This window comes from Anabrus simplex, chromosome 6 (genome assembly GCF_040414725.1).
Source record: "Anabrus simplex isolate iqAnaSimp1 chromosome 6, ASM4041472v1, whole genome shotgun sequence".
NCBI lineage: Eukaryota > Metazoa > Arthropoda > Insecta > Orthoptera > Tettigoniidae > Anabrus > Anabrus simplex.
The window spans coordinates 344627394-344651114 of record NC_090270.1 but is presented as its reverse complement, the minus strand read 5'-3'; the positions used below and the strand labels follow the sequence as shown (position 1 = coordinate 344651114).

Below are 23721 nucleotides of genomic sequence, written 5' to 3'. Positions count from 1 at the left end.
GGTGCACCTATTTCCAACTACAAATCACCTTAAGCCCTCTTCCCCTCCTAAACCACTCTTCCTAAGCCATATATAATTTTATGTGTCATTTCACATTGCATTCTTCATTATAAGGACTTACTGTTTTCCATGATTATATAATTTTTACAACACTAAGCCCCCTTTTTATACTTTGTTCCAAACCTCTTATCTATATTCCTTGTATATTTATTAGCTATTACTCACCTGTCCCATACTAACATCTCTTTTCATTTACCACATTCACTTGTTATTCCATAATAATCTTACTGTTAAAATTAACATGCTCTTAGGATTTCGTCAAGAGTGATCTTTGCTTTGATGTGGCTGATGACCCCTAGATGGATCGAAACTAGTTCCATATAATTTTAAAATATTGTGAATATATTTTGTATTGAATAGGTGGAAACCTTTACTGTGTTACTCATATGTTACCCTTTTTCTTGGATACGAACATGGATCCCTCGCGGAAATGACTTTAGGCATTGTTTTTAGTTTTAGAACAATGTAGCTTTCTGCCATCGGCTTTTATAGCAAGCACTGCGGTACATTGTTGTCTTTCGCGTCCGGTACCGCATACGATAACACTCGGTGTCCCTTTCTTATAGACTGTTAGACTTGGTGGCATATGGAAACTGTTGGCGTCTGACGTGCAGTTGCTATTTGGGAGATCAAATATTCCTTCACTTTACGCTTCTCAATTACAAAGCGATGAAAATCAATTGCTTTTAGGTTGAAATCATTCAGCATTTTTGGCATAATGTTATATTTCGTCAAAGAATCCACTTCTCTTCATAAAATGATTTATCCAGCCGCAGCTAACCTTCAAACCGGAGACACTGATTCCATGTGCACTCGTTTCTCGTCCTTTAAAATACAGCATCACGAGAAACGGCATATCAAATGTTCCGTAACAAAATCATATGTTTAAGCAGATCCTCCTGAACTTGAGGAAACTTCCCGCTTTTTGGTCCGCGAAATGCTTTGCGAGACTTGTTGGTCGCTTCGAGTGCACTTCTGTTACTGCAGTAGCGTCGTTGCATTTGGACACTGAGTACTTGGCGGCCCGCTGCCCTATTCCCATATGTTTTGGTGTAACTGATCATGAGTTTATATGATGCAGTATTACTCGAATACTTGCTCAGTGTGGGTTAACGAACAATTTACCAGGCAAGTTGGTCGTGCAGCTGTGAGCTTCAGAGGCCCAACTACATTATTAGGGATTGTCTGTAATGATTACGGATTTCACTTCGCAATTACGGCATATGCACAAAGAGGAAATTACAGAAAAGCAACATTATCATGATAAAAATTAATTTCTATGAAAAAAGGAAAGAAGTGAAAAAAATGTTCAGTCCCTTAGAGCATTACTGGTAAATCCTCCTCGTTTCAATGTTTGTAAGTTGGCAACTAAACTTATTTCCTGGTTAGTTGGTCGTCGCTTCCTTTTGTTTCCCGCGAGCGTTGTGAAATCACGGCCAGGTACATATACGCTTGTCTCTTAGCTAGAATGGCTCAAGTCATCCATGAAGTAGGCTCTACTCCTTGCTCTGCTGTTTTCCAGTGCGCACGTTCGTTTCTTTGTGTACATAGACGTGAGTGGTATATTTAGCACGTTCCAATTCTAATTATCCTAGTCGTTGATTTGAAAAGAAGTGATTGGTTTTGTAAAATGAAGCAGAGCAATTGTCAATTTGCATCTTCTAAGAAGACAGCAATCTTGCAGAAATATCGAGACGGTTACACAAAAGAATGGCCATGCCTACTTCAATCACGTTAGTGAAAACCACGTATTCTGCAATGTGTGTTCATGTGTTATCTCTGTGGCTCATGATGGATGAGATTGCAGAAAAGACATAGAACGCATGAAACGTCACACATACGGTGAATAAAAATTACAAAACCAGTCTGTTTCATCGTTCTTTGTAAAAAGTAATGAAACTGCAGTGACAAATGCCGAATTGCTGTTCACATCATTTCTTTTGAAGCATAATTTTCCGTTATCAGTTTCAGATCACGCTGGAAATTTATTTTGATCAATGTTCCCAAACTCTAAAGTATCTCAGAAATATGGTTGTGCAAAAACTAAACCTCTGCTTTAGTTCAATACACGGCATCTGAGGCAAGAAAGGAAATAAGTGAACTTTTGCAAATAACTCCTTTTTCTTTGTAGTATGGGTTCAAATGCAGTTAAACTTTATCCTATAGTTGTCTCTTTAATATTCAGAGAGGTCAAATATTGACTCTTCTAACGTCATTGTTACAGATTACTGACAACACAGGCGAGGGAATTTTCTGTTATTAATAGTGCATACCTGCCAAGTATTCTGGCTTTTCCATAAAATGTTCTGATTTTGAGTGTGTTTTACGGTTATACAGATGAACGTTATTGTACAGATTTTGAATATCCGCGCTTGGTTTCGTTTTCTGCGGTCAAATCGGGTATGTTTGACTTTCGATAGTAGCTGGTAATAAGAGATGCCGTGTTTGAAATTTGACTGGCAAATGTATTGATAATCACATCGATTATCACCGTGCTTTTGTCACCTGTTCGACCTCAACTGCTATCGTACTTCATTCACTGGAACGTCCCCAAACAAGTAGCAGGCTGTGATTTTCAAGAAAAGAAATCCGTGAACTTATATGTATGTGTATATAACAACTTTAGTAACTGTGTCTTGCTTTGTAGCAGCTAAAAGGCTTCATTTGTGTGTGGGGTGTGAGTAACATTGGCGGTAGTTCCGAAACTCTAGGAATTGTGTGACGAATTTGTAAGCGATTTAGTATAGTGGTGTTTGTAATGAGTTTGACTAAGAAATATTATCAGTCTTTTAGGGAGGCATATTCTGCTTAATTTCCTTGTTTTATACAATCACGGAAAGTTTTCCCAGTGTTAAGTGGAAACAGATGAGCACTCGTTAAGATGTAACTTTGTGCACGTATTTAATTTCAGGGGTGATCATAACATATATTTGACTTGTATTTGTATTGTTTATAATCTCCCACCCCTCCTACCCTAGCCAGCCTTTTTAATTTTGTCTCAAGACTTTGCGACGCATGTACGTGGTGTTGAAAATTTTCTGCTTTAGGATCTTCTGGATTTCTCTTTTTGAAAGTTGGCAGGTATGATAGTGAATTGTCTTAGTCATTCCATGGGAAAATTGCATTTCTTTTTCATCTGACAATGCATACACAATGATAGGGGCAAATAAAGGTGTTGCCAAATTTGTTCTGTTTATTTCCTGGGTTGTTCATGTCATCTCATACACATGTGCACAAAAAGCAGCCCAATTAGCAGTCAGTGTAGAGAACTTTTTGGTTCAGTTATATTACTATTTTGAGAGTTCTAGAAGGCAAAACACATTGAAAGTATATCAGGCTGTTTGTGGCACAGAGGGTCACAAAATTTTGAAATGTCGGTATGCATTGGCTCTCTTTCTTCAGTCTCTTAAAAATTCTTGAGCAGTGAGAAGCTTTGTCACTCATGTTTTGTAGTGGGACACACCATAAAAAGGAGTTTGAAACTGTAAAATATTTCTTACAAGACCCACACACAAAACTGTTTTGCTACCTACTTCAGAGTACACTTCTTATCTTTAACTCAATTTATTTCTGCAACAAGATGTTCCAGGCATACATCTTCTTAGGAGGAAATGTACTGGTCATTTAATTGACCTATTTGTCAGATTTGTTCAGCCAGAATCTACCTCCCTTTTGGGTGTTGAATTCAAGAGGGGGATACACCAGAAAGCCAATGCAGACTTGGTAATTGGAGCAAAAGGCAGGGCATATTTGAAGGATAATGACTGTAATAATTCTATAAGAGTTTTATATTTATTTCTTCATCATGCTGAAGTTGTAAGACATTTCTCTCAGAATGAAGGTTTCCTATTCATCACTTGAATATTTTGTTCGAAGATTCCAAAGTCTGGTCAAGGAAAGTGAACATGACAAACTTGAAGAGGAATTTGCAGTTTACCAGTGTGATACTTTCCCTTAATATTTTGTACATGGAACTAACTTTGATGTCAACTAGGGCAACATTGCAGAGCTTAAAAATAAAAGTGGACATATTAAGTATAAAAGCATAAGTAATGTTGTATTTGGGGTATTAAGTGTACCTCACGGTAACTGTCCCACAGTAAGTGTTTTCATCGTTAGGAAAAATCAGACAGGATTCAGGCCTACATTAATTACATCTACACTGGAATCGCTTATGGTTCTGAAGACGTTAATGTCATCTCGGGGTAAAGTATGTTTCAGGAAAACCTATGCTGAGAAGTAGCTGCTAGGTGCGAAACAAGTTATAAATAATTTTTTTTAAATCACAGAACAGGTAATGAGCGAATTTTATTGTGTAATAGGATATACCGGTACTTTAGAATAGATTGCTGTTGCAAAGGGCAAACGGGGTTCTTTGGATTTGTCTCGTCAACGTTTTGTGGGTGGGTGCGAGAGTTAAAAACGGGATTATTGATAACCCACTTCAAAGGTTGGCACCTCTAGAGCTCTAGAGTTCAAACCCCACTGTCGCCAGCCCTGAAGATAGTTTTCCGTGGTTTCTCATATTTCAATGACCAAGAAAATAATAAACTAATCGGTATGAATCCAAGGTTACCCACCACCAAAGCCTTACCCAAAACCCACAAAAGACATCCCTATCCGGCCAATTATCAACAGTAGGGGCAGTTGCAACATACTGTAACCTTTCCACCCCACGCCATTTGCCGCATAGAACCAAATGACTGCATGATAATCCCTAAAAAGTCGGGATACCGCCATATAGCACCATACGCCAAAGCGCCTGATGGAAAGGGACCTTTTTAGTCTAGAATCAAATGCCACCTCATCAGGAAGGAACAAAAATATTTCAGAATGATGGGTGAGCAAATGCTCTTCCGACCGTGCAAGGGTCTACTGCACCCTTCCGTTCCAAAGAATCAAACCACCGACCTCCCAAGGCCATGGTGCGTTCGCGGCAGAAGATCAAAGAAAATAACACATAACTAGCTTAAAGGCATAAAAGAACGGAAGGAAACCTGGGATACAATGTTATTCAGCAAAATGACAGGCAGACAAAAGTTAAAATAGCTATTTATTGAGCCTTGATAAATCAAATTAATTAAAGGTTGATCCTGAATATTTATAGTATATCAATGTTGAATATGCAATGTCCAACGGACTAAATACAAATTGTAAAGTGTCAAAAAAAAATTTATTTCTCCTTTACTTCTTTCTTCTTCCCGACATGATGATAAATATTACATCATAATTTGTATAACATACTTTTCAAATAAAAAAATCAGAAATATCCTTATAAATGCGACGGTTATCATTACGAACTTTCTTCACTATCAGAAGAAGCAATTATTTATACAACAAAATAAATAGAAGATAACTTGAAGTGGTCACCTAGCTAAATTAATTATATTACAAAAATAAACAAAGAATAAATGAATGCTAGTCGATATAATCCTAATCAAAATAAAATGACTGATGTCGGGTCCAGAAATCGAACCCTCATCCACATAGAGTGAAACAAGACTAAAAGAATGTATAAAAAAGGAAAATATGTACACAATATGAAAATAATCAATAACAATATACACATGCAATTGGCTGTATATAAAAAAAAATGTGACAACAAAAATCCATGGTTGCCTCAGAACTCGAACCGATGATATCCAAGATAGCATCGACAAACGGGACTAAAAAAACTGCCTTTCTTAATTAATCATATGGTCAACAAATAAATGATAATACTGGCGTTCCAGTTAGTTAAATATTATTATAAGATCATACATGAAAAAGTCAAAGAACCCTTTAAACAATCGGTGTCGCACTGCTTTCATTCTAAGTGGAATAGCTCGAACAATACAGCATACGGTAACCCTCTACAAGAGCCAAGCCCTTTTCGCTCTCCCCTGAGGTCGTAAATATCCGGACGTCAAAGCCCTCGCTAATAATGGCCCGGTGTGGCAGAAATATCCTTTCAACATCTCAAGGTGAAAGCAAATCGTTTCCCTTGGAACACATATTTGTTAAATAATCTTATTTCATTATATATTCTCATATCATATTTCCAAAGCTCCACTGGCTTATAAATTCACTGTCCTGCCACAATTATATAATACAATATCAATCCACTGTTCATTGTCTCATATTCACATCCATCAACTCAGAATAACCAGCTTCGATTCCATCCGATTACAGAATACAGCCTAGGTTTTTCCTACATTTTAAAATCAAATATGGATTTTAAACATATCCATAAGGTTATTCTCATATCTAGAAAGGGAAATTATTCGACATTAAAGGAAAACGCTAATCTCAATAGGAAGGCGTCTGTTCGATGTCTAGGCATGTCACAAGTTACGCATATAATTAATACAGCCATCTACAAATATATCATGCGAATTACATGAAAATAAGAGTGCCTTGCTATCCTAATGTTAACAGTCGATAATCCATTTTTACAAGCATAATCACCCTGCATTATCATAAGCTTGGATATCACGTAAATAAATTATACAAAATTACGGCTTGGCTCAGTGCCAAAAACAAATCCACTATCTATTACATTTACCTAATCTAAGCACTCTGACTAACTAATATTTTATCATCACGTCAAATACATGCATTATGTTAATTATATATATATTTAAGCCCATGGAGTAGACTATAAATTCCATGAAATGAACATAAATGAATATGAAGACCACTCACAAGTTCTCTTTCTAATTAAAAAAAAAATACATGCAATTTACATGTCTAACCTAATTTACTTGATCTGCATAATGAATGACCGCGCATTTATTAAAAAATTATTTCATTTTAGTACTTATCATGTCGTAACAATCCAAGGTTCGGGTCCCGGGTAAGACCCTCATTCTTTCCTTTTAAGCTTCCATGGTGTTGACGTTGGTCACGGGTTCATGTCCGTTGTTACTCCCGCTGAGCACGTTCATATTCCAATGGTTATCTTCTACACTTATAACAGTTTTTATGAGATTAAGACTTGTTGCTTCATTTAAAAAGTTACAATTATACCGTTCTTGCGATCACATAACTTCAACCTGTTTTAAATACTATTGTTTGTAGACAATTACAATATTCTCGAAGATATAAACTGTACATTTACAGTCTGAAACACTAAATAGATCAGAACACCATCAAACCGTGGTTCTGCTTTGGATCCTTCGCGTGAAATGGATACTGTTGTCATCGTCGCGATTCCTTTTATAAACTTTCCCCCTTCCATGCAAGAGACAGTAGATAGTCCCCACTACTTTTTTTAATTAATAGTTCCACGTGTCGTATGACATCGGTAATACACTCAAACATGTGACGATTCTTAAGTAGTCTGGTTATGTGCGGAACCTGAAATGTTCGGCCATTTATTCAAAATTAATTATCAAAATAATGCCCCAACAATGTCTTCCATGAGGGTGCTGCGTACAAGGGACGCTTAGCGTGTTATATAATGCAACGATTGTGTATTCTTCCACACGTTAATATATTATAAAGAATTAGAATTTTGGCAGATGTCTATAATTAAATCATATAACATCCCGAGGTTTCCCATATTAAATATTATGCATGTCTCAAAATCTCATCATAATAATGCGATTCGCGAGCTGGCAACATCGTGTTCGGCCATTTTTTCAACGGGTGACGGTATCATTATCGATTTTTCTGGCTTGAAATTTTCTTCCCTCTCTATCTGTGTATCCTTTTAGTTAAGACGGAGTGGTGTTTAGCAGGTTACAAAGGTTGTGTAAGCATGTGCAACCTAATGCAACTTTTTGTAACAAGTACGAGGGAGCTTTACAAAGGTTTTTCACTGCCAAATAATTAATAAATAAATATGTACATGACCGATAAGGTCACAATACAAAACTTCAAGATTTCTACATTATTTTCTTTAAAAAATTTCAAATTCAATAACAAAAACCCCATTAAAATCTCAATTGCCTCATGCGAAACTTTAAATAAATTTACTCTGATACCCAAATCACTAACATGTATCCGAACATCCCAGTCACTGAAACCATCAAAATCATAAAAACAACCTTTCTAAACATAGTGGACTAAACAAAATTGAAGAATTTGTTAAATTATTAACGTTCGTATTAAACAATAATTATTTCACATTTAACAACAAAATATACCACCAAAAAGGTTTAGCGATGGGTGACCCTATTTCAGGAATTTTAGCAAACATCTATATTGACAACTTAGAACACCAAAAGTAATAAAAAACATTAATGGGCTTCATCCATGTCTCTGTTATGTCGACGACACATTAGCAGTAATTGACAAGCAATGCAATAGCAGAGATAACATCCTCACATTTTCAAACACTTTGAATAATAATATAAAATTCACAAAGGAAGACGAAAATAACAGCTCGATTAATTTTTCAGACATAAGTATCACACGAATGGATAATAAATTCTACTTTCATATCTACAGAAAACCTTCCTTCACTCAGCTAACAAATAATTCATCACACCCAACTCCCATAAACAAGCTTCATATTACAGTTTAATATATAGAGCTTTAAACATTTGCTTTTTGGCAAATCATTTGAAAAAAGAACTAAATTACATAAAAGAAATAGCCAAATTCAATGGCTTCAATACCGGCATGATTAATAAAATTATTAACAAAGTAAAACTAACACAACTTTCCCCAATAAAACCCAATAACCTAAAGTTTGCAGATAGCCAACCCCCTAAAAAAAAGTCAATATCGCTTTCAAAACGCGGAACACAAATCAAAACAAATTTTTTAATCAAAACACTGTCAATGTAAATAACCGCTACACAGGCTCAGGAATCTATAGACTCAATTGTTCAGAACGTAATTTTCCGCATATCAAACTGGACGCTGCTTCCAAACTAGATATGTTTAGAACACTTTAACGCGGTGAGTATCCACATAAGGGATACTGGTCACCCTTTCACCACAATAGAACGGGACTCGAAAATCATAAAAAGAATCTAGAAAGGCAGACCAATGACCAAATATGAAAATCTATACATCTTCTTGGACCAACACTTCAATAAAGACAAAAACATGAATGGATATAATAGATATAAAAAGCCCCCTTTATGATCAAATTCCTATTCTACAAAAAAAATTAATTTTCAAGACAATAACTTTTTTTTAGATCTCTAATACCAGGTCAGCTAACACTCCCAACGACAGCACGCCCCTCCCCTCTACCTCCCCTATTTCCATCAACTTTCCTCTGTGCGTGGACAGCAAGCCCATAGCTGTGCTTCCCCCTCCACTACGACCTCATGGATACAATACGAGAAGTAGGAACCGAGTCACCTTCATTGGTTCGACAACACTCAACACAAACACAAATAACATCTTAGTGGTCTAAGGGTTAAGTGATATTAACATTTACTGATCTTTACTGCTTAGCTCATTTCTTGTGAACAATAAGTTTAATAATGAATTTTCTCAATTAGTCGGTCTACACACGCTTGGCATTCACACCATCCATCACAAATTAATGTCCCTTTTGATCAACATGCTAGCATCCAGCACGCACCAACACCATCATGCTGTGCTACTTGCAACTTCACTAACAAGATTAATGAAGGCTTATTTTAAGTCAAGATACTCCAATCAAGTTGTCTGTTTACGCCAAATGTTAAATCATTATTTACTTATTGAACCAAAGACTTGAACCAGATAGTTTTTCAATTTTTACGACTTTACTTCTGAATAAGGTCTCAATTAACCCATATGCACCCACCCACCCTTTGCTCCGACATTGATAGGAATCCGCCAACTTTTCAGTATGCAACTTTGGTGTTGCAAGCTTTCGGTTAAAACAGTATGGTGGGTGATTGACTGCACATATTATCACGGGACCCGTTTTATATTATTGAGAAATTCCACGCTATTGCTCATGACACAAAAAACAGGACAATACAGAAATATAACGCATAAAAAAATCCTTTTGAAAACTTAAATTTTTTTCACTTATCTTACCTCAGAAGTTCTTTGGTGTGGTATGGCCTTAATTGTACGACACGAACCTAACGTGCCTGATTTGGAAATAAGTAACTAATGGGAAACCAGTGATGAGGCAGCAGATGAGAACTTGCAGCCGTATGTCTCAATCAGTATATTATTAAGGATTAGTGGTAAAGTATTCGCATCCAGGTACCAAGATCATAGGTTCAAATCCGGCAGTCTTAATCGGATCTTGAGGGGTGGGAGGAAGTCCATTCGGCATTTCACGTCGTACAATATTACTACGCGAAAGATCTAGTGTTCATTCATGCACAGGATCACTAATAACTTCTTCCTCACTATCACTGCTGAAACCAGAGCCTAAAACATAAAGTAAGCTTTGAATTTCGCTATTCCTGAGCATATCGTGGGAGAAAGCAACTTCCTTCTCAGACATCTTGTCAACAACAGAATACAAATTTCTCGATCGATATTTTAATCAATTCTCTTTGCCAAAGAAGCATACGAGAGCACTCTGACACTTTGAGACACCAAGAACAGATATCAAGCATAAATGTTTCCAGAAAAAGCCAACATGTCACAAACATCTCAAATATGCGATCTTGCACCCTGGCATATCAGTCCACTTACGGGTGCATAGGAGTTAACATTCTCATATTGCTGGAATGTTTTTCCTAACAATCCAAAAAATTGTAATTAAAACATCCAAAACAGACCGTGCTACTAAGCATTGTATGTACTATGTACCTTTGTCACAAATATTAATCAACAGCCAACGGCTGATATGGTTGTTATTCACAATAACAAAAATTGTTATTTAGTTTTCTTTAGACTGCTATTTTAAGTATGTTAATATTAAATTTTTCTAATTATATTTTAATTATAAAGCAAGTGCCTGATTTAACCTTGAGGAGGTACAATAACTGAAGATGCCTTCAATGAAAGGCGAAACATGTCTCACATTTTATAAGGTAATAAGGATAAAATCCTAATTATATAAGGCTATAATGTATTGAATAGGTTGTTAAACAATAAATTCATTTTCGCAAATCAACAAGTGGCGAGTTAACAAGTAGACAGATAAAGATAACCGAAAACCTTACGAAGTGCCGATGTATTGCTTAACATGCTCCTTGCGGTTTGGGTCACCATGTGTCCCGAAGCATGTTACTCTTATCCGTCGGAGAGAACTTCCCAAAATTGTGGAGTAACTACGTCCTAGTTACAGATTTCTGATATCTAATGGCAACAGTGTTCCTATTGAAGTAAAGGTTCGATGTATACTGCTGGTTTCGATCTGCCCAACGGTGACCCGAAGGAAAGTTCCATTCATATAGCTTCAGGTCACCCTGTGTTTGGATTATCTACCCTATATTTTTATGCAGGAATCACTTGCGCGGTTACGTTGAATGTTGCTGCCTTCAGGTGGCAGATTGTATCTCGTGTAACCTATTCCTCCATCGGTGGCATGGAAAAGAGGTTTAGGACTGCACTTCATCCCAGACAAATTGGTCATTATTTCGAACAGTTATGACAGTGACGGTGATTTCTCTTAAGTATCTGTTGATGATCCTACGTACAGCCTAGCCTTTTGTGATATAATTTTTTTACTAAGCATAATATGAAAATAATTAACATAAGCATTAAGTTCCCAAAAAACATATCAATGAATGAGAAACTAACATTTACTACTTCCGGGGTCATTTCTGGGTCACACACTTTTTCTAATCTGAAAACTGTCGCAGATGTGAATATATTGGAATATCTCCACAGCGATAAGGCACACAAGTGCTCAGGCATTGTTTTGGATTTCACAGTAGGGTCTAACTAAAGTCAAATTCGTCAGGTCACTGGTGACCTGAACTGATAACTAAAAGCAGCATCAGGTCACCTGTGGGCCGATAAGACGCAGGGAACATCTAAGCAAAAGGCATAATTTTGATTACTAGTTAAGAGTAGAGGCGTAGTTCCTTCCAGAACCATATGTACTAAATCCTTAAATTATTTTGAACCATTTTAATTTTAACTATTCTTTCAGTGATGACATGTATAATCAAGGGTTTTCTCTTCTTTACTCTTACCTGACTTAAGCTTCAGAAGTAACTGCTGCTACTTGAAGGGTATTTTCGTGGGGTTTGAGTTGCTTGATGTTGTTGGAGACTAACATTACAAATAATTTGATTCATTTTGCAGGGAAGGCAGTTAAAAGTTGGTGGCGACATGAGGGGTGACAAGGTGCAGGTTGGAGGAGCGCTTGTGGTTTCAGCTGGAGGAAAGGAGGTCCTTCTTAATTTCAAACAGGAACGTCCTGCTGAACATCTTCCAAACATAAAATTCTTCGAAGCTCTTGGTATTCAACATCTTGCACCAAAGGAAGAAAACAGTCCAGTTGTCAATGGGGTGAATGAAGAAGAACCTAAATGTACAGAGGATACTTGCTCTGTACCAGCCAAAGAAGAAGTTAAAACAGAGACCTAACCATCTCAGCTGAGAATTCCTGGCTATTCCCCTTTGTATGCATAATATACATGGTAAAGAATCCTAATTGTATATAATGGTTTTTGTAAACTTAAAGAATTAGTGCCTTGGTTTTTTCCAGAAGAAAATGTTGGCATGAGGGTTTTTAGGAATATACTTGGAAACAAGAATCTCCTCTCGTTAATCTTCGTGCAGAGATATTTTCCTTTTTAAGTGTATTATTCATGGAATGATTATGCTCAGTGCCAGGGGAAGATTTAAAAAAATTTAAAGATTTAAACTTTATTTTCCTTAATTTTCCTCCCATGTAAAAAATATTTTTGATAGAAGTTTTATTTCATTCACATTAAAAGTAAAGTAGCCTTTCTTATTGTAGATGTTTCTACTGCTTCTCCTCTTTTTTCCTCTTGGACCTTTGAACAACTAGGATCTGCAACACAGGTGGAAGCACCAGGTGAGCAAGAAACATGTGGTATCTTTTACAAATTTGGAAGTGGCTGGGCATGAAATTCTCTCACCTTTTTCTCTCGTTCCAGTATCTGTTGGTTTTTTTCCTTCCTCCGTTTCCTCCTTCTCAGCCTTATTTTTTCTCTCTCCTCGAGAGAAAAGCTCAGGTGAAGTCACAGTTATGAGATGGCAATAGACTACAGCGACCAGTTTCATCATTTACAGCTAAGTTGCCTCCAACTCTCTCCTGAAGAACTGAGACTTTCATCTTTACTTTTTTAATGGCTGGGGCTTTTCCTCTAGGAACAGCGTTTGCAGAAAACTTCAACAGTGGCTCCACTGGCAATTCCTTCTGTACATATTCAGTCAATTTAAAGGGCTCGACTTTTGTAGCAGGTTTCTTTTCTACTCTCCTTGCAAAGTTGGGGAGGGTGAAAATTTTCTTTTATTGGATTAGCCTTTATTTGATAGTTTTTCATTTCTTCCTGTTCTTCGCGAGTAGGGTACCCCATTTTCCTTGTTCTGGTCTTACTGACTGGAATTTTGGATATTTTTATGGAAAATCTGGGGACATTTTGCAAACACCACTTTCAGCCAACCTGATGAATTTCTGTGGTTGGCCTGGTAATGGAGACCTAAATCTTTTCTTTAAACTTGGCCCATCGTTGCTCTTTATGATGTTTGAAGACACCTCTTTGAATGCATCCGGGTGTTTAACAGGACTAAGTGGCCTTTATGAATATAGCTATAATATTTAAATATTTTATTATTAAGGTCCACCTTTTCAATACAAACTGTACAATGTTTCACATTACATTTACATTCAAGGACTAGTTTTGATCTGTTGGTCATCGTCAGCCTTAAAGCAAATTGCACAAATATATGGAAGAAAATAAACAATTTATAAACTCAACGGTCTTACAAAACAGTATGCACAACTCATAAAATTGAAGTAAAGTCTGGTTACATAAAATAAATTCTGTTGTAAGTTCAAGCAATTTAAGACACAGTGCAGTGTCAGTGACATAAAGATGATAAATACATACCATGTATGAAGTAAGGTAAGGTTCAAGAGATGCGCTGCACTACATTAAGTTCCTATTTGATAGAGATTCATAAAATGTTGGTTGAGGATGATGCATAGTTCAATTAAGGCTGGCTCCTTAAATATGCTGCTTTCTATTCATTCAGAGTTCAACTGAGCTGAAGTTAAGCTGTCTTCTCAAAATATTCAAATTTTCAGTATACATTAATGCAGTGCATCATGTTAGAAAGGCTCTTCTGTTTTAAGTATCTTGAAAGATGATTGTTGCGCATAGAGGTCTAAATATGTTAGTAGGTGGTTGGATTTCGCAGTTCAGTGCGGACTGTACAGTTGACCTGGATAAATGAGAGCTAAGATAGTTACATTAGGGGTAAGAATATAATTAAATGACATGTGTTGTATGGGATTCACCTTGTGCTGCAACGTGTTGTGCGAAGCTGGATATGAAGCGTGACTGAGGAGTGGAGTGGATGAGGTTTTACTGAAGCCTTGAGGAGGAGGTGCGGGGAGGAAGGGAAGCGGAAAGAAAGAGGATCAAGGCGGGGCTGAGAGATGCAGGAATACAATTTTGTTCTATTCACAGTACTTAGGCAATCGTCTGAAGACAGTTTTGGCTCAGTTGAACTTTGAATAGAAAGCAGCATATTTAAGGAGCCAGCCTTAATTCAACTTCTATGCAGGATCCTTAACCAGCATTTTAAGAATATCAAATACCAACTTTTTAACGTACGCAGTGCATCTCTTGAAACTTACTACTCCACCAGGGAATTGTTACCGCTAGACATAGAGCGCTGCTGTTGTGTATACATTACATCAGCTCCCCACGGTATGGCTGCCGCAGACGGGAGAGAGGCAAGAGGGGGAACGCATGTACAGTCATAAAATGAGAACAGTACCACTAACCTGCTTGAAGTTACATTGTACTAGACGATGATGGTCCTGCACACAAAGGATAGATACCAGGTTCTTCATCAGCTGTGTCGGTCTCACTATTGTCCGTACCAGGTTCACTTGCAGTATCAGTATCCATATCACTTTGTTCAGTGTTGTCACGACACTCATTTTCATTTGTATTTTCATCACCATCGTCACTGTCAAGGCCAACATTTATGATATTTTCTATGGTTTCCTCCATTAACCCATCCCTGTACCAATAACTTTCCTCAGCTGTTCGTACTTTTTCGCAAGCTTTTGCCCAGTCCTGTTGAGTGATTTCACGTAAAGAAGTGTTGGTCAGTTCCTTTAGGGTTTTTAAGCTAATAGCAGAGACATTTTTAGCAGCAATATTTTGTTTTAACAAATTCCAAATAAGTTCAATTGGATTAAGGTCACAATGGTATGGAGGGAGCCTTAAGACAGTAAATCCCTTATGTTCTAACATTGTATCCACTCTATATGCCGGTTTTGGCTTATTACGTGTTATAAGTTTCAAAAGTTCATCTCGCCTCCAAGTGGGATCACAATATATGTTATGCTGAGTAAGCCAGTCTACCATTTCAGCCTTACGAGATGCAGTAGTGGGGGCTTTATTGACTTACGCAGTATGATAGGGCGCGTTATCGATAACAACTATGCTCTCGGGTGGAATATTTGGAATAAGTTTGTCTTCTACCCATTTCTGATAATTATTGCAGCTATTCATTTCATTATGGTAATCTTGTGATTTTGATTTTTAATCATAAATTAAATTTGCTCCCTCGCACATGGACGACAATAGCTCGTTGTCCTGGACTGTGATTCGTCATAACCCCTGCGACGTCTTCATGTTGCCAACATATTTTTACAGTGTAGTGTGTATGAACCCACGTTTCATCCGTGTACACTACTGGTTTATTTGGACCCTTCGCGTTATTTCTTATAGCACGTAAATAGTCCGCACGTCTAGCAACGTCTGACCTTTCCTCGAGGATAGTTCGTTTATTTTTACACTTCCAGAAATAAAACCCCATTTCCTTTACAATTTTCTGGAAAGTTTCCTTTCCTCTCTTAAACTGTATTTCATGTTTCACAAATACAAGCAGTTTCTGCAGTGTAGGAATTTTTGTTCATAATACTCTTAGGAATTTTCTACGAATACGACATTTATCAAAGTCATAATCTATTAGCTTCATTTCCGTATTGATTGCTACTACAACATAAAAATAATTTAGAAGCCTCCACCTTATCAATACAATATTTACTATAATGCAATAAATTCAGTACCGGTTTCGACCCCAATGGGGTCATCCTCAGCTGACACACATTAAATTGGTTTCAAAACCATCACATGTAAGACCTTACACCTTCATACAACTGACCCAATTAAAGCAAACATTAAAAAGTTGCTTATTAAAATAGCAAATGGATCTTTTTTCTTTGGCCTAAAAAGTACTTGTTATGCGAGGCATAGCACCTCATTGTGCCAAATCTATTGAACATCAAATGAAGTTTACACTTGTTTACACTAGTGTTTGTAAAATTGTTACATATTTACAGCATTCGTCTTTAAAAATATATGTATACATAAAAAGTTTTTAGACCCGATGTAACAGGCCGGTTAAAAATGGATGAAATGGTAAAAACAAATGAAATGGGTCCAATTTTTTGTTCTACTTTGTACTGTTTGTTATTGCTGCATTGTACTTGTAATGGTAAGTACACGGTGTATATATGCTAAAGTTGAGGCTTATAATTGTTTTTCATTCGTTCCAATTTTTGACCACTGCTAGTATGCAGGTGAAGAAGTTATCTTGATATACAGATGTTGTGAAGAATTGTCTGTGCCATTATTAAGTTAAATAGTGCCTATTATGAACTGAATTTCATTTGATATGCCGTGCATCTTGAAGTAAGGTTTAAATTATGTCGATGTTAGCCAATGTACATTTGTTCTGGTGATAGCGTGGGGGCTTCTTTTGTGTTGTAGATAAGGTTCTTTTGTAAAAAGCCTGCTTGAAGGCTGTACAGAACAGCTGGTTCATGAAGGTACGAGAGAATCTTTAAGTTATCACCAATGAGGACGTCGGGCTTACGAAGTGGAGGAAAGTCATGATCAGTCTTCACACTTAGTTCTTTTTCCTTGGTATATAACGACTCCTCGGTCATATTCAAATGTTCGGAATATAAAACCGTTGTATTTTTTGATATTATATGCTCAAAACTTCAGGTTCCTGTGGATTACACTACACAGCACGGTGCCATGTTCACTTATTTCAATTCACAGATTATGCTACTTCAAAATTGCCCCCTTCCGTTCGTAGGCAACGCCCCTTCATACCTACGATACGATGAATGCTGTAAATACGTAACAATTTTACAAACACTAGTGTAAACAAGTGTAAACTTAATTTGATGTTCAATAGATTAGGCACAATGAGGTGATATGCCTCACATAACAAGTACTTTTTAAGCCAAAGAAAAAAGATCCATTTGCTATTTTAATAAGCAACTTTTTAATGTTTGGTTTAATTGGGTCAGTTGTATGAAGGTGTAATGTCTTACATGTGATGGTTTTGAAACCAATTTAATGTGTGTCAGCTGAGGATGACCCCATAGGGGTCGAAACCGGTACTGAATTTATTGCATTATATCAGTCATCAATAGAAATCTTTTTTTTTCCCAGACCGTGTTGTTTTTTTTTTTTTTTTCCATGGTATTGTAACCTTTTCGCCGGTTTGCTCCGCCTTTTCAATGTCTTTCAAAATATTTCTTACGGTTTTTTCGGACTTGCCAATCATGTGCCGCCCTTAAAATTGCTTTTTGAAGAGGTATAATTACTTTTTTCTCTTGCTTAGAAAACTGCACGACATTGTATATCGTTTTCTTCTCCGCGGAATGAGTCCATTTCCCCTTTTCCTGTTTCGAAGTTTCCATTATTATTATTATTATTATTATTATTATTATTCGTACTATGTACTATTATGTTAAAGTACATCTACTCCACTGCTCAACGAACAATAGTCTATTAACTGTTTTCACGTACGAACGTACGTACTTATGTACACGGGTTCACTAATCTACAACGCACAATGCATGACCCAGCACGAATCATTCACTCACACGACATGAGATGAAGTTTCGCTGGCGACAACTGCACTTCTATCGCAGGCGTGTGGCTGGGTGGAGCGTATTAGTTCAGATTTCCGCCACCCGCAACAATTCGCTGGCTGGGTAATACCTTAATTCATACATGGTATGTATATATTATTTTTATATGTCATAGACACTGCACTGTATATTAAATTGCTTGAACGTTTGGCAGAATTTATTTTATGTAACCAGTCTTAACTTCAATTCTACGGGTTGTGCACATGGTGGGTTTTTTTTTAAGACTTTTGTGTCTATACATTGTTTATTTTCTAAGATATATTTGTGTGATTTGCTTTAAGGCTGATGACTTAGGTCGAAACTAGTCCTTGAACGTAAATGTAACGTGAGATATTGTATAGTTTGTATTAAAAAGGTGGACCTTAATAATAAAATATTTAAATACTATTGCAATCACAGTTCAATACAGATCAATCATTATGAAATTTACGTCTTTTAGACATGGCTCTTGTACTGACGCTCTCCCTCCATTTCTAAAACCATGCACACACAAACACCAAATAAACCTAAGACTGAAGAAAGTAGAAGAAAATATGTGGAGGCAAAGAATTTGACCAAGTAGTGGAGGAAGAAGAGAGAAAATGGTGGGCCTTATTCACACACAAATTGAGAGATGATATGCAGGGCAGCAAGAAATTACTGTATGGTATCTTAAGAAACAAAAAGAGAGAACAAGTAAACACCAGATTTGTGAAGGATGAAGGTGGCATAATATTAACAAAGCCAGAAGAAATAATAGATGGAGTATTTTTAGAAGTTGCTGAACATAACTGAGTCATTCAATGGATGACCAGGAAAGGCAATTAGTTGATGAAGAAATGGTTAAAGAAATTACAATGAATGAAATTGAAATGGCAGTAAGAAAGATGCAGAATGGAAAAACTGCTGGAAAAGATCCAATTTCAGTGGAGATGATCAAGGCAGCTGGAGCTGTAGGCCTGAGTTCTCAGGATTGTCTGGGAGAATGAGGTCCCTAAGGAATGGCAAAAAAGGAATAATCATCCCAATTTTTAAGAAAGGCGATCAGAAAGTTTTGACCTACAGGGGAATTACACTGATATCCCATGTTGCTAAGATGATGGAGAGGATACTGGAAAGTAGGATAAGGTTGAGAGTTGAAAATGAGATGCAGGAATATCAGTTTAGTTTCAGAAGTGGAAGTTCAACAATAGAGCCCATTTTCATTGAAAACTAATGGAAAAGCAATGGGAGTTTGGGAAAAATATGGTGATGACATTCATTGACATTGAAAAGGCATATGACAGTGTCCCCAGGACTAAAGTTTCAGAGAGTCTGGTGCAAAAAGGAATTGGGCAGGGATTAATAAAAATGATCGAGGTAATGTACAAGAAATGTTGTACTTGCATGCAAACACAAGTTGGCAGGACAAGTTAGTTCAAAGTAACTGGTGGGCTGTGACAGGGAAGTGTTCTGTTGCCAATCCTGTTTACAGTAGTAATGGATGACTTTGCAAGAACAGCAAAAGCAACATATGGAGGAAGAGAAATGAACATGTTATTTGCAGATGATATTGTGATTTGGGGAGAAAATAGTAAAACTATTGTTATGACTAGCGGGCAGAAAGAAGGGAAAGGTGAGTGAAGTAATGGAGAATGCTAGAGATTAGTAAGAGAATTAAAGATCGAAGCTGTTTCTGTGATAGTGTAAGAAACATGTATTACTTACCCATAACTTAGGATGAGAGTCAAATACAGGCAGCTGAAATGAAGTTCTTGAGGAATCTGATACAGAGGAGTAGAAGAGACAAAATAAGGAATGAGAAAATCCAGGAAGAATTTGGAGTGAAAAAAATGGAACGGTAGAATAGAGAAGAGCCGACTAAGATAGTTTGGGCACACAAAGCGAATGAGTGATAAAAGAATGCCAAAAAGGGTGATGGAAATGCAAGGAAGGAGAAGCCATGGACGACACGCAATCCAAGGCAGTTTTATAGAAAGAAACCTGGACTGGGACACAGTGTTGGAGTCGTGGAAAGAGTGGAGAGGAACCTTATTTGCCCCTATCCGGCTACAGCTGGATAAAGGGAAATGATTATGATCCATGGAATAAATTTGACAGAAAATAGAAAGTAAATGTTAAGGCATGAGAACACTTAAAAAATAAGTCGAGGACTACAGTATTTTAAATGTGATGTACCTCCATACTTACTTACATCAGCCTGTATCAAAATCCAGCTAACCATCATCGATGTCCCACTCCAGTCGCCCGGGTGTGGTTAACAAGCCTCCACTCCTTTCTGTCCTTAGACTTTTCCTGCTCCATTACTTCCACCACATCCAATCCAGCTTCTCTAATGTCCTTCCAAATCTGATCCATCCATCTTCTCGGTCTTCCAACTAGTCTTTTCAATTCCCTTCTTGCTACCCGTTCCTTTACTATTCTTTTTTTTGTGTCTGAACCATGTCAATCTTGCTTTCTGTACTAACGGTTCTATATTTAGCTCTTCTCTGATTTTAATATTTTGAATTCTATCTCTTGTTGTTTTAACCGATGTTCTTAAAATTTTCATTTCTACTGCTTGGATCTTATTAGTTGCCAGTGTTTCTAGTCCGTATGTTACAGTTGGTATGAAATACTATTTATATAAGGTTAATTTTGTTCTCTTGGGTACTTTTCATCCCATAAAAGCTCTGACTTGATAAAATGTTCTACCTTTACTTAGTCTATTATTAATTTCAGGGTTAATTTCATTTCTTCCATTAATAATACTACCCGGAAAACTGTTCTACATTCTCTAAACAGTTCTATGTTTACTTGGCTTCTCTTAACTTCAAATACAATTTACATAATTATATAATTAGAATTCTTCTAATGAAATGTATTAAAAAAATAATGGCAGTTAATTCTGTAGTTCTGTGAAAGTACTGTAAATGACTACTGTCCAATATGGTTTTGTTAGGTTGTTAGCATGTCAGTTTTCAATTATATTTATGCTAGTCTATATTTGGAAAGATTGTTACATATTGCATTTAAATATTTGTATTTCTGAAGTTAAGAGCTAACCAATTTTGACTATTTACGTTCCTGTCTTGTTCCCCCTTTTTTCCCCTTACTGTGCAGTGTTGTTTGCTCCAGACATGTATTGCTGAAAGGTGATGCTGTGGAGACATTGTTGAATATTGCTCAATTTCTGTGTTCATTTAACTTGTAAGATAAACGTGTATCATCATCTTATGTGAAATCAGGGATACCTTGTAATGCAATGTACGAAAAATGGCACTTAATTCTGTAGTTCTCTGAAAATACTGTAAATGACTACTGTCCAATATGGTTTTGTTAGGTGGTTACCATGTCAGTTTTCAATTATATTTATGCTAGTCTATATTTCGAAAGACTGTTACATACTGCATTTAAATATTTGTATTTCTGAAGTTAAACAATGTGACTTTAAATGTTGCTTAAAGACTGAATTTTGTAAAAGTTGCATTTTTTACATTTATATTTTAGATAAATTTTGTCATTAGTTAATGCAGGTGAATGGTTTGTTTTAGGCTCTCTATCTAAATAAAATTATGAAATATGCTCGTCTTTTTCAAAGTCTTGCTTTGATTATTGATTGACAATCCCTGGTTATGTAATATTATTAGTAAAACTATGAAAGGTCTAAAAGCTGATTTAATTCTCAAGAGGATACTCTTAATTTATTAATTTAATTTAATGCAGTTAATGGCCATGGTATAGACATATGCATAAATTCATGACTAAATGTTCACTTGGAATACCATATGTAGGTCACTACAAAATTTGGACTAATAACATACTGAGAGAGAAGAGTGATAGGAATTGTACACCGTACAAGAAGCTCCATCTTGGAATATAGGACTACTTATAACTCAAGTCAAGTTCTGTTGGATACGTATGATATCAGTCGTATTAGAAACCTTTTTACCAGATGAACGGACTCCACCAGATCAGTACACGGTCCATGTACTAGCAACGCAGGGGCTGAAAGGGCGCCCAAAAGGAGGTATTTCATACTTCATAAGTCCAGGTCTATCACCTTCTGAACTGATTCATTAAAAATGACAACGTTTTAGTTGTAAAACCTACAATGTGCAGACATGCCAACTATTACAATTCAATCGTAATAATTATGAATTACCCATCACAATTACGCCTTTACGAATCACACACCACAAATTACGATTTTTGGTTGATTTTAAAATCTAAGTGTATGAAGTGTTCAAAAGAATACACAAGAAATGCCATTACAGCTTGAATTCTCAGAATATTATTTTCAGATTTTTCAGTAATAATTTTTTACCCCTTTCCTGTCCTTCAAGAATATTTGGCGTTTTCACACGCCGAACGCAGTGTGTGCTTCCAGTACCAGAAATAAAGGCACCTGTGAAGTGGTATATCTTGCAGAGTTGTTGTCTTTGTTCATCACATGACTTCCATGCAAGTATGAGAGTTCTTTTGTCTTTGTTTTGACAGCAAAGTGGTGACAAACTCAGTTTCATTGTGGATACTGTGTGTGTGTGTGTGTGTGTGTGTGTGTGTGTGTGTGTGTGTGTGTGTGTGTGTGTGTGTGTGTGTGTGTGTGTGTGTGTGTGTGTGTGTGTGTGTGTGTGTGTGTGTGTGTGTGTGTGTGTGTGTGTGTGTGTGTGTGTGTGTGTGTGTGTGTGTGTGTGTGTGTGTGTGTGTGACTGTTAAAGAAATATTATTGCCATTTTGGTTGCCAAATTTACATACATGGCTCTTCTAAGATGTATGCTAATCGTGTGTTACAAAATGCGAAATGTTTGAAATAATGAAGCGATTTCCTGTGCAGGAAAATAAGTGTGGTGACGTTACCGTGATTAGTGACAGAAGTAATAAACCAAAAATAGTTCAAAATTTTAGGGAGGAATACTCGAAGGAACAGCCCTGATTACTGCGTTCCTCAAAATCTCATTCACACGAGTTTTGTAGTGTATGTAGCCGCGATTTTTCAGGTGCGGATGGTGAGGAAGGACAAGACAGTTTCGTACTAATATGAACACTGAACTGTTAAGTGCTCTGTTAGTGCAGAGGATGCACACGGTATCAAAAGGAAACTCACGTCACCAGTGTTCGTTTACCAAACAGCAACTACAGTACTCAACAAAAGAAATGATCCTTCAACCTCCAGTCAGATATGTTCTGCAGATCACCTGTTCCTTTAGCAGGTAAGAATCATACACTCCCTATATGACAGTCTTTGAATATCTGGTTGAACTGTATGTTGTTCATTGATTTTTCAAGGATATGTAAGTTAGTAACATGCATGCATGCATACATACATATACATACATACATACATTATCATTATAGACTGTTATGCCTTTCAGCGTTCAGTCTGCAAGCCTCTGAGAATTTACTAAACGTCGCCACAATCCTCGATTTACAACTAGTGTTGTTGCCTCATTTAGTTCTATACCTCTTATCTTTAAATCGTTAGAAACCGAGTCTAAACATCGTCGTCTTGGTCTCCCTCTACTTCTCTTACCCTCCATTGCAGAGTCTATTCTCCTAGGTAACCTATCCTCCACCATTTGCCTCACATGACCCCACCACCGAGCCAGTTTATGCATACAGCTTCATCCTTCTCCAAAATTAACCTTTACCTCCTCATTCTGAATACCCCCTGCCATTGTTCCCACCTG

The 23721-nt window shown here is 36.8% G+C and overlaps 1 protein-coding gene across 2 annotated transcripts in view; it reads left to right on the top strand.

Moving 5' to 3' along the window:
• Positions 1-21631, top strand: part of LOC136875806 (prostamide/prostaglandin F synthase) — a 73178-nt gene extending 51547 nt beyond the window's left edge. For both annotated transcript variants that reach the window (XM_067149409.2, XM_067149408.2), the window contains exon 4: positions 12211-21631. In XM_067149409.2, the coding sequence (XP_067005510.2) occupies positions 12211-12495 (285 nt within the window). In that variant the 3' untranslated portion in view covers positions 12496-21631. The remainder of the gene's footprint in view (positions 1-12210) is intronic.
• Positions 21632-23721: the final 2090 nt, after the last annotated feature.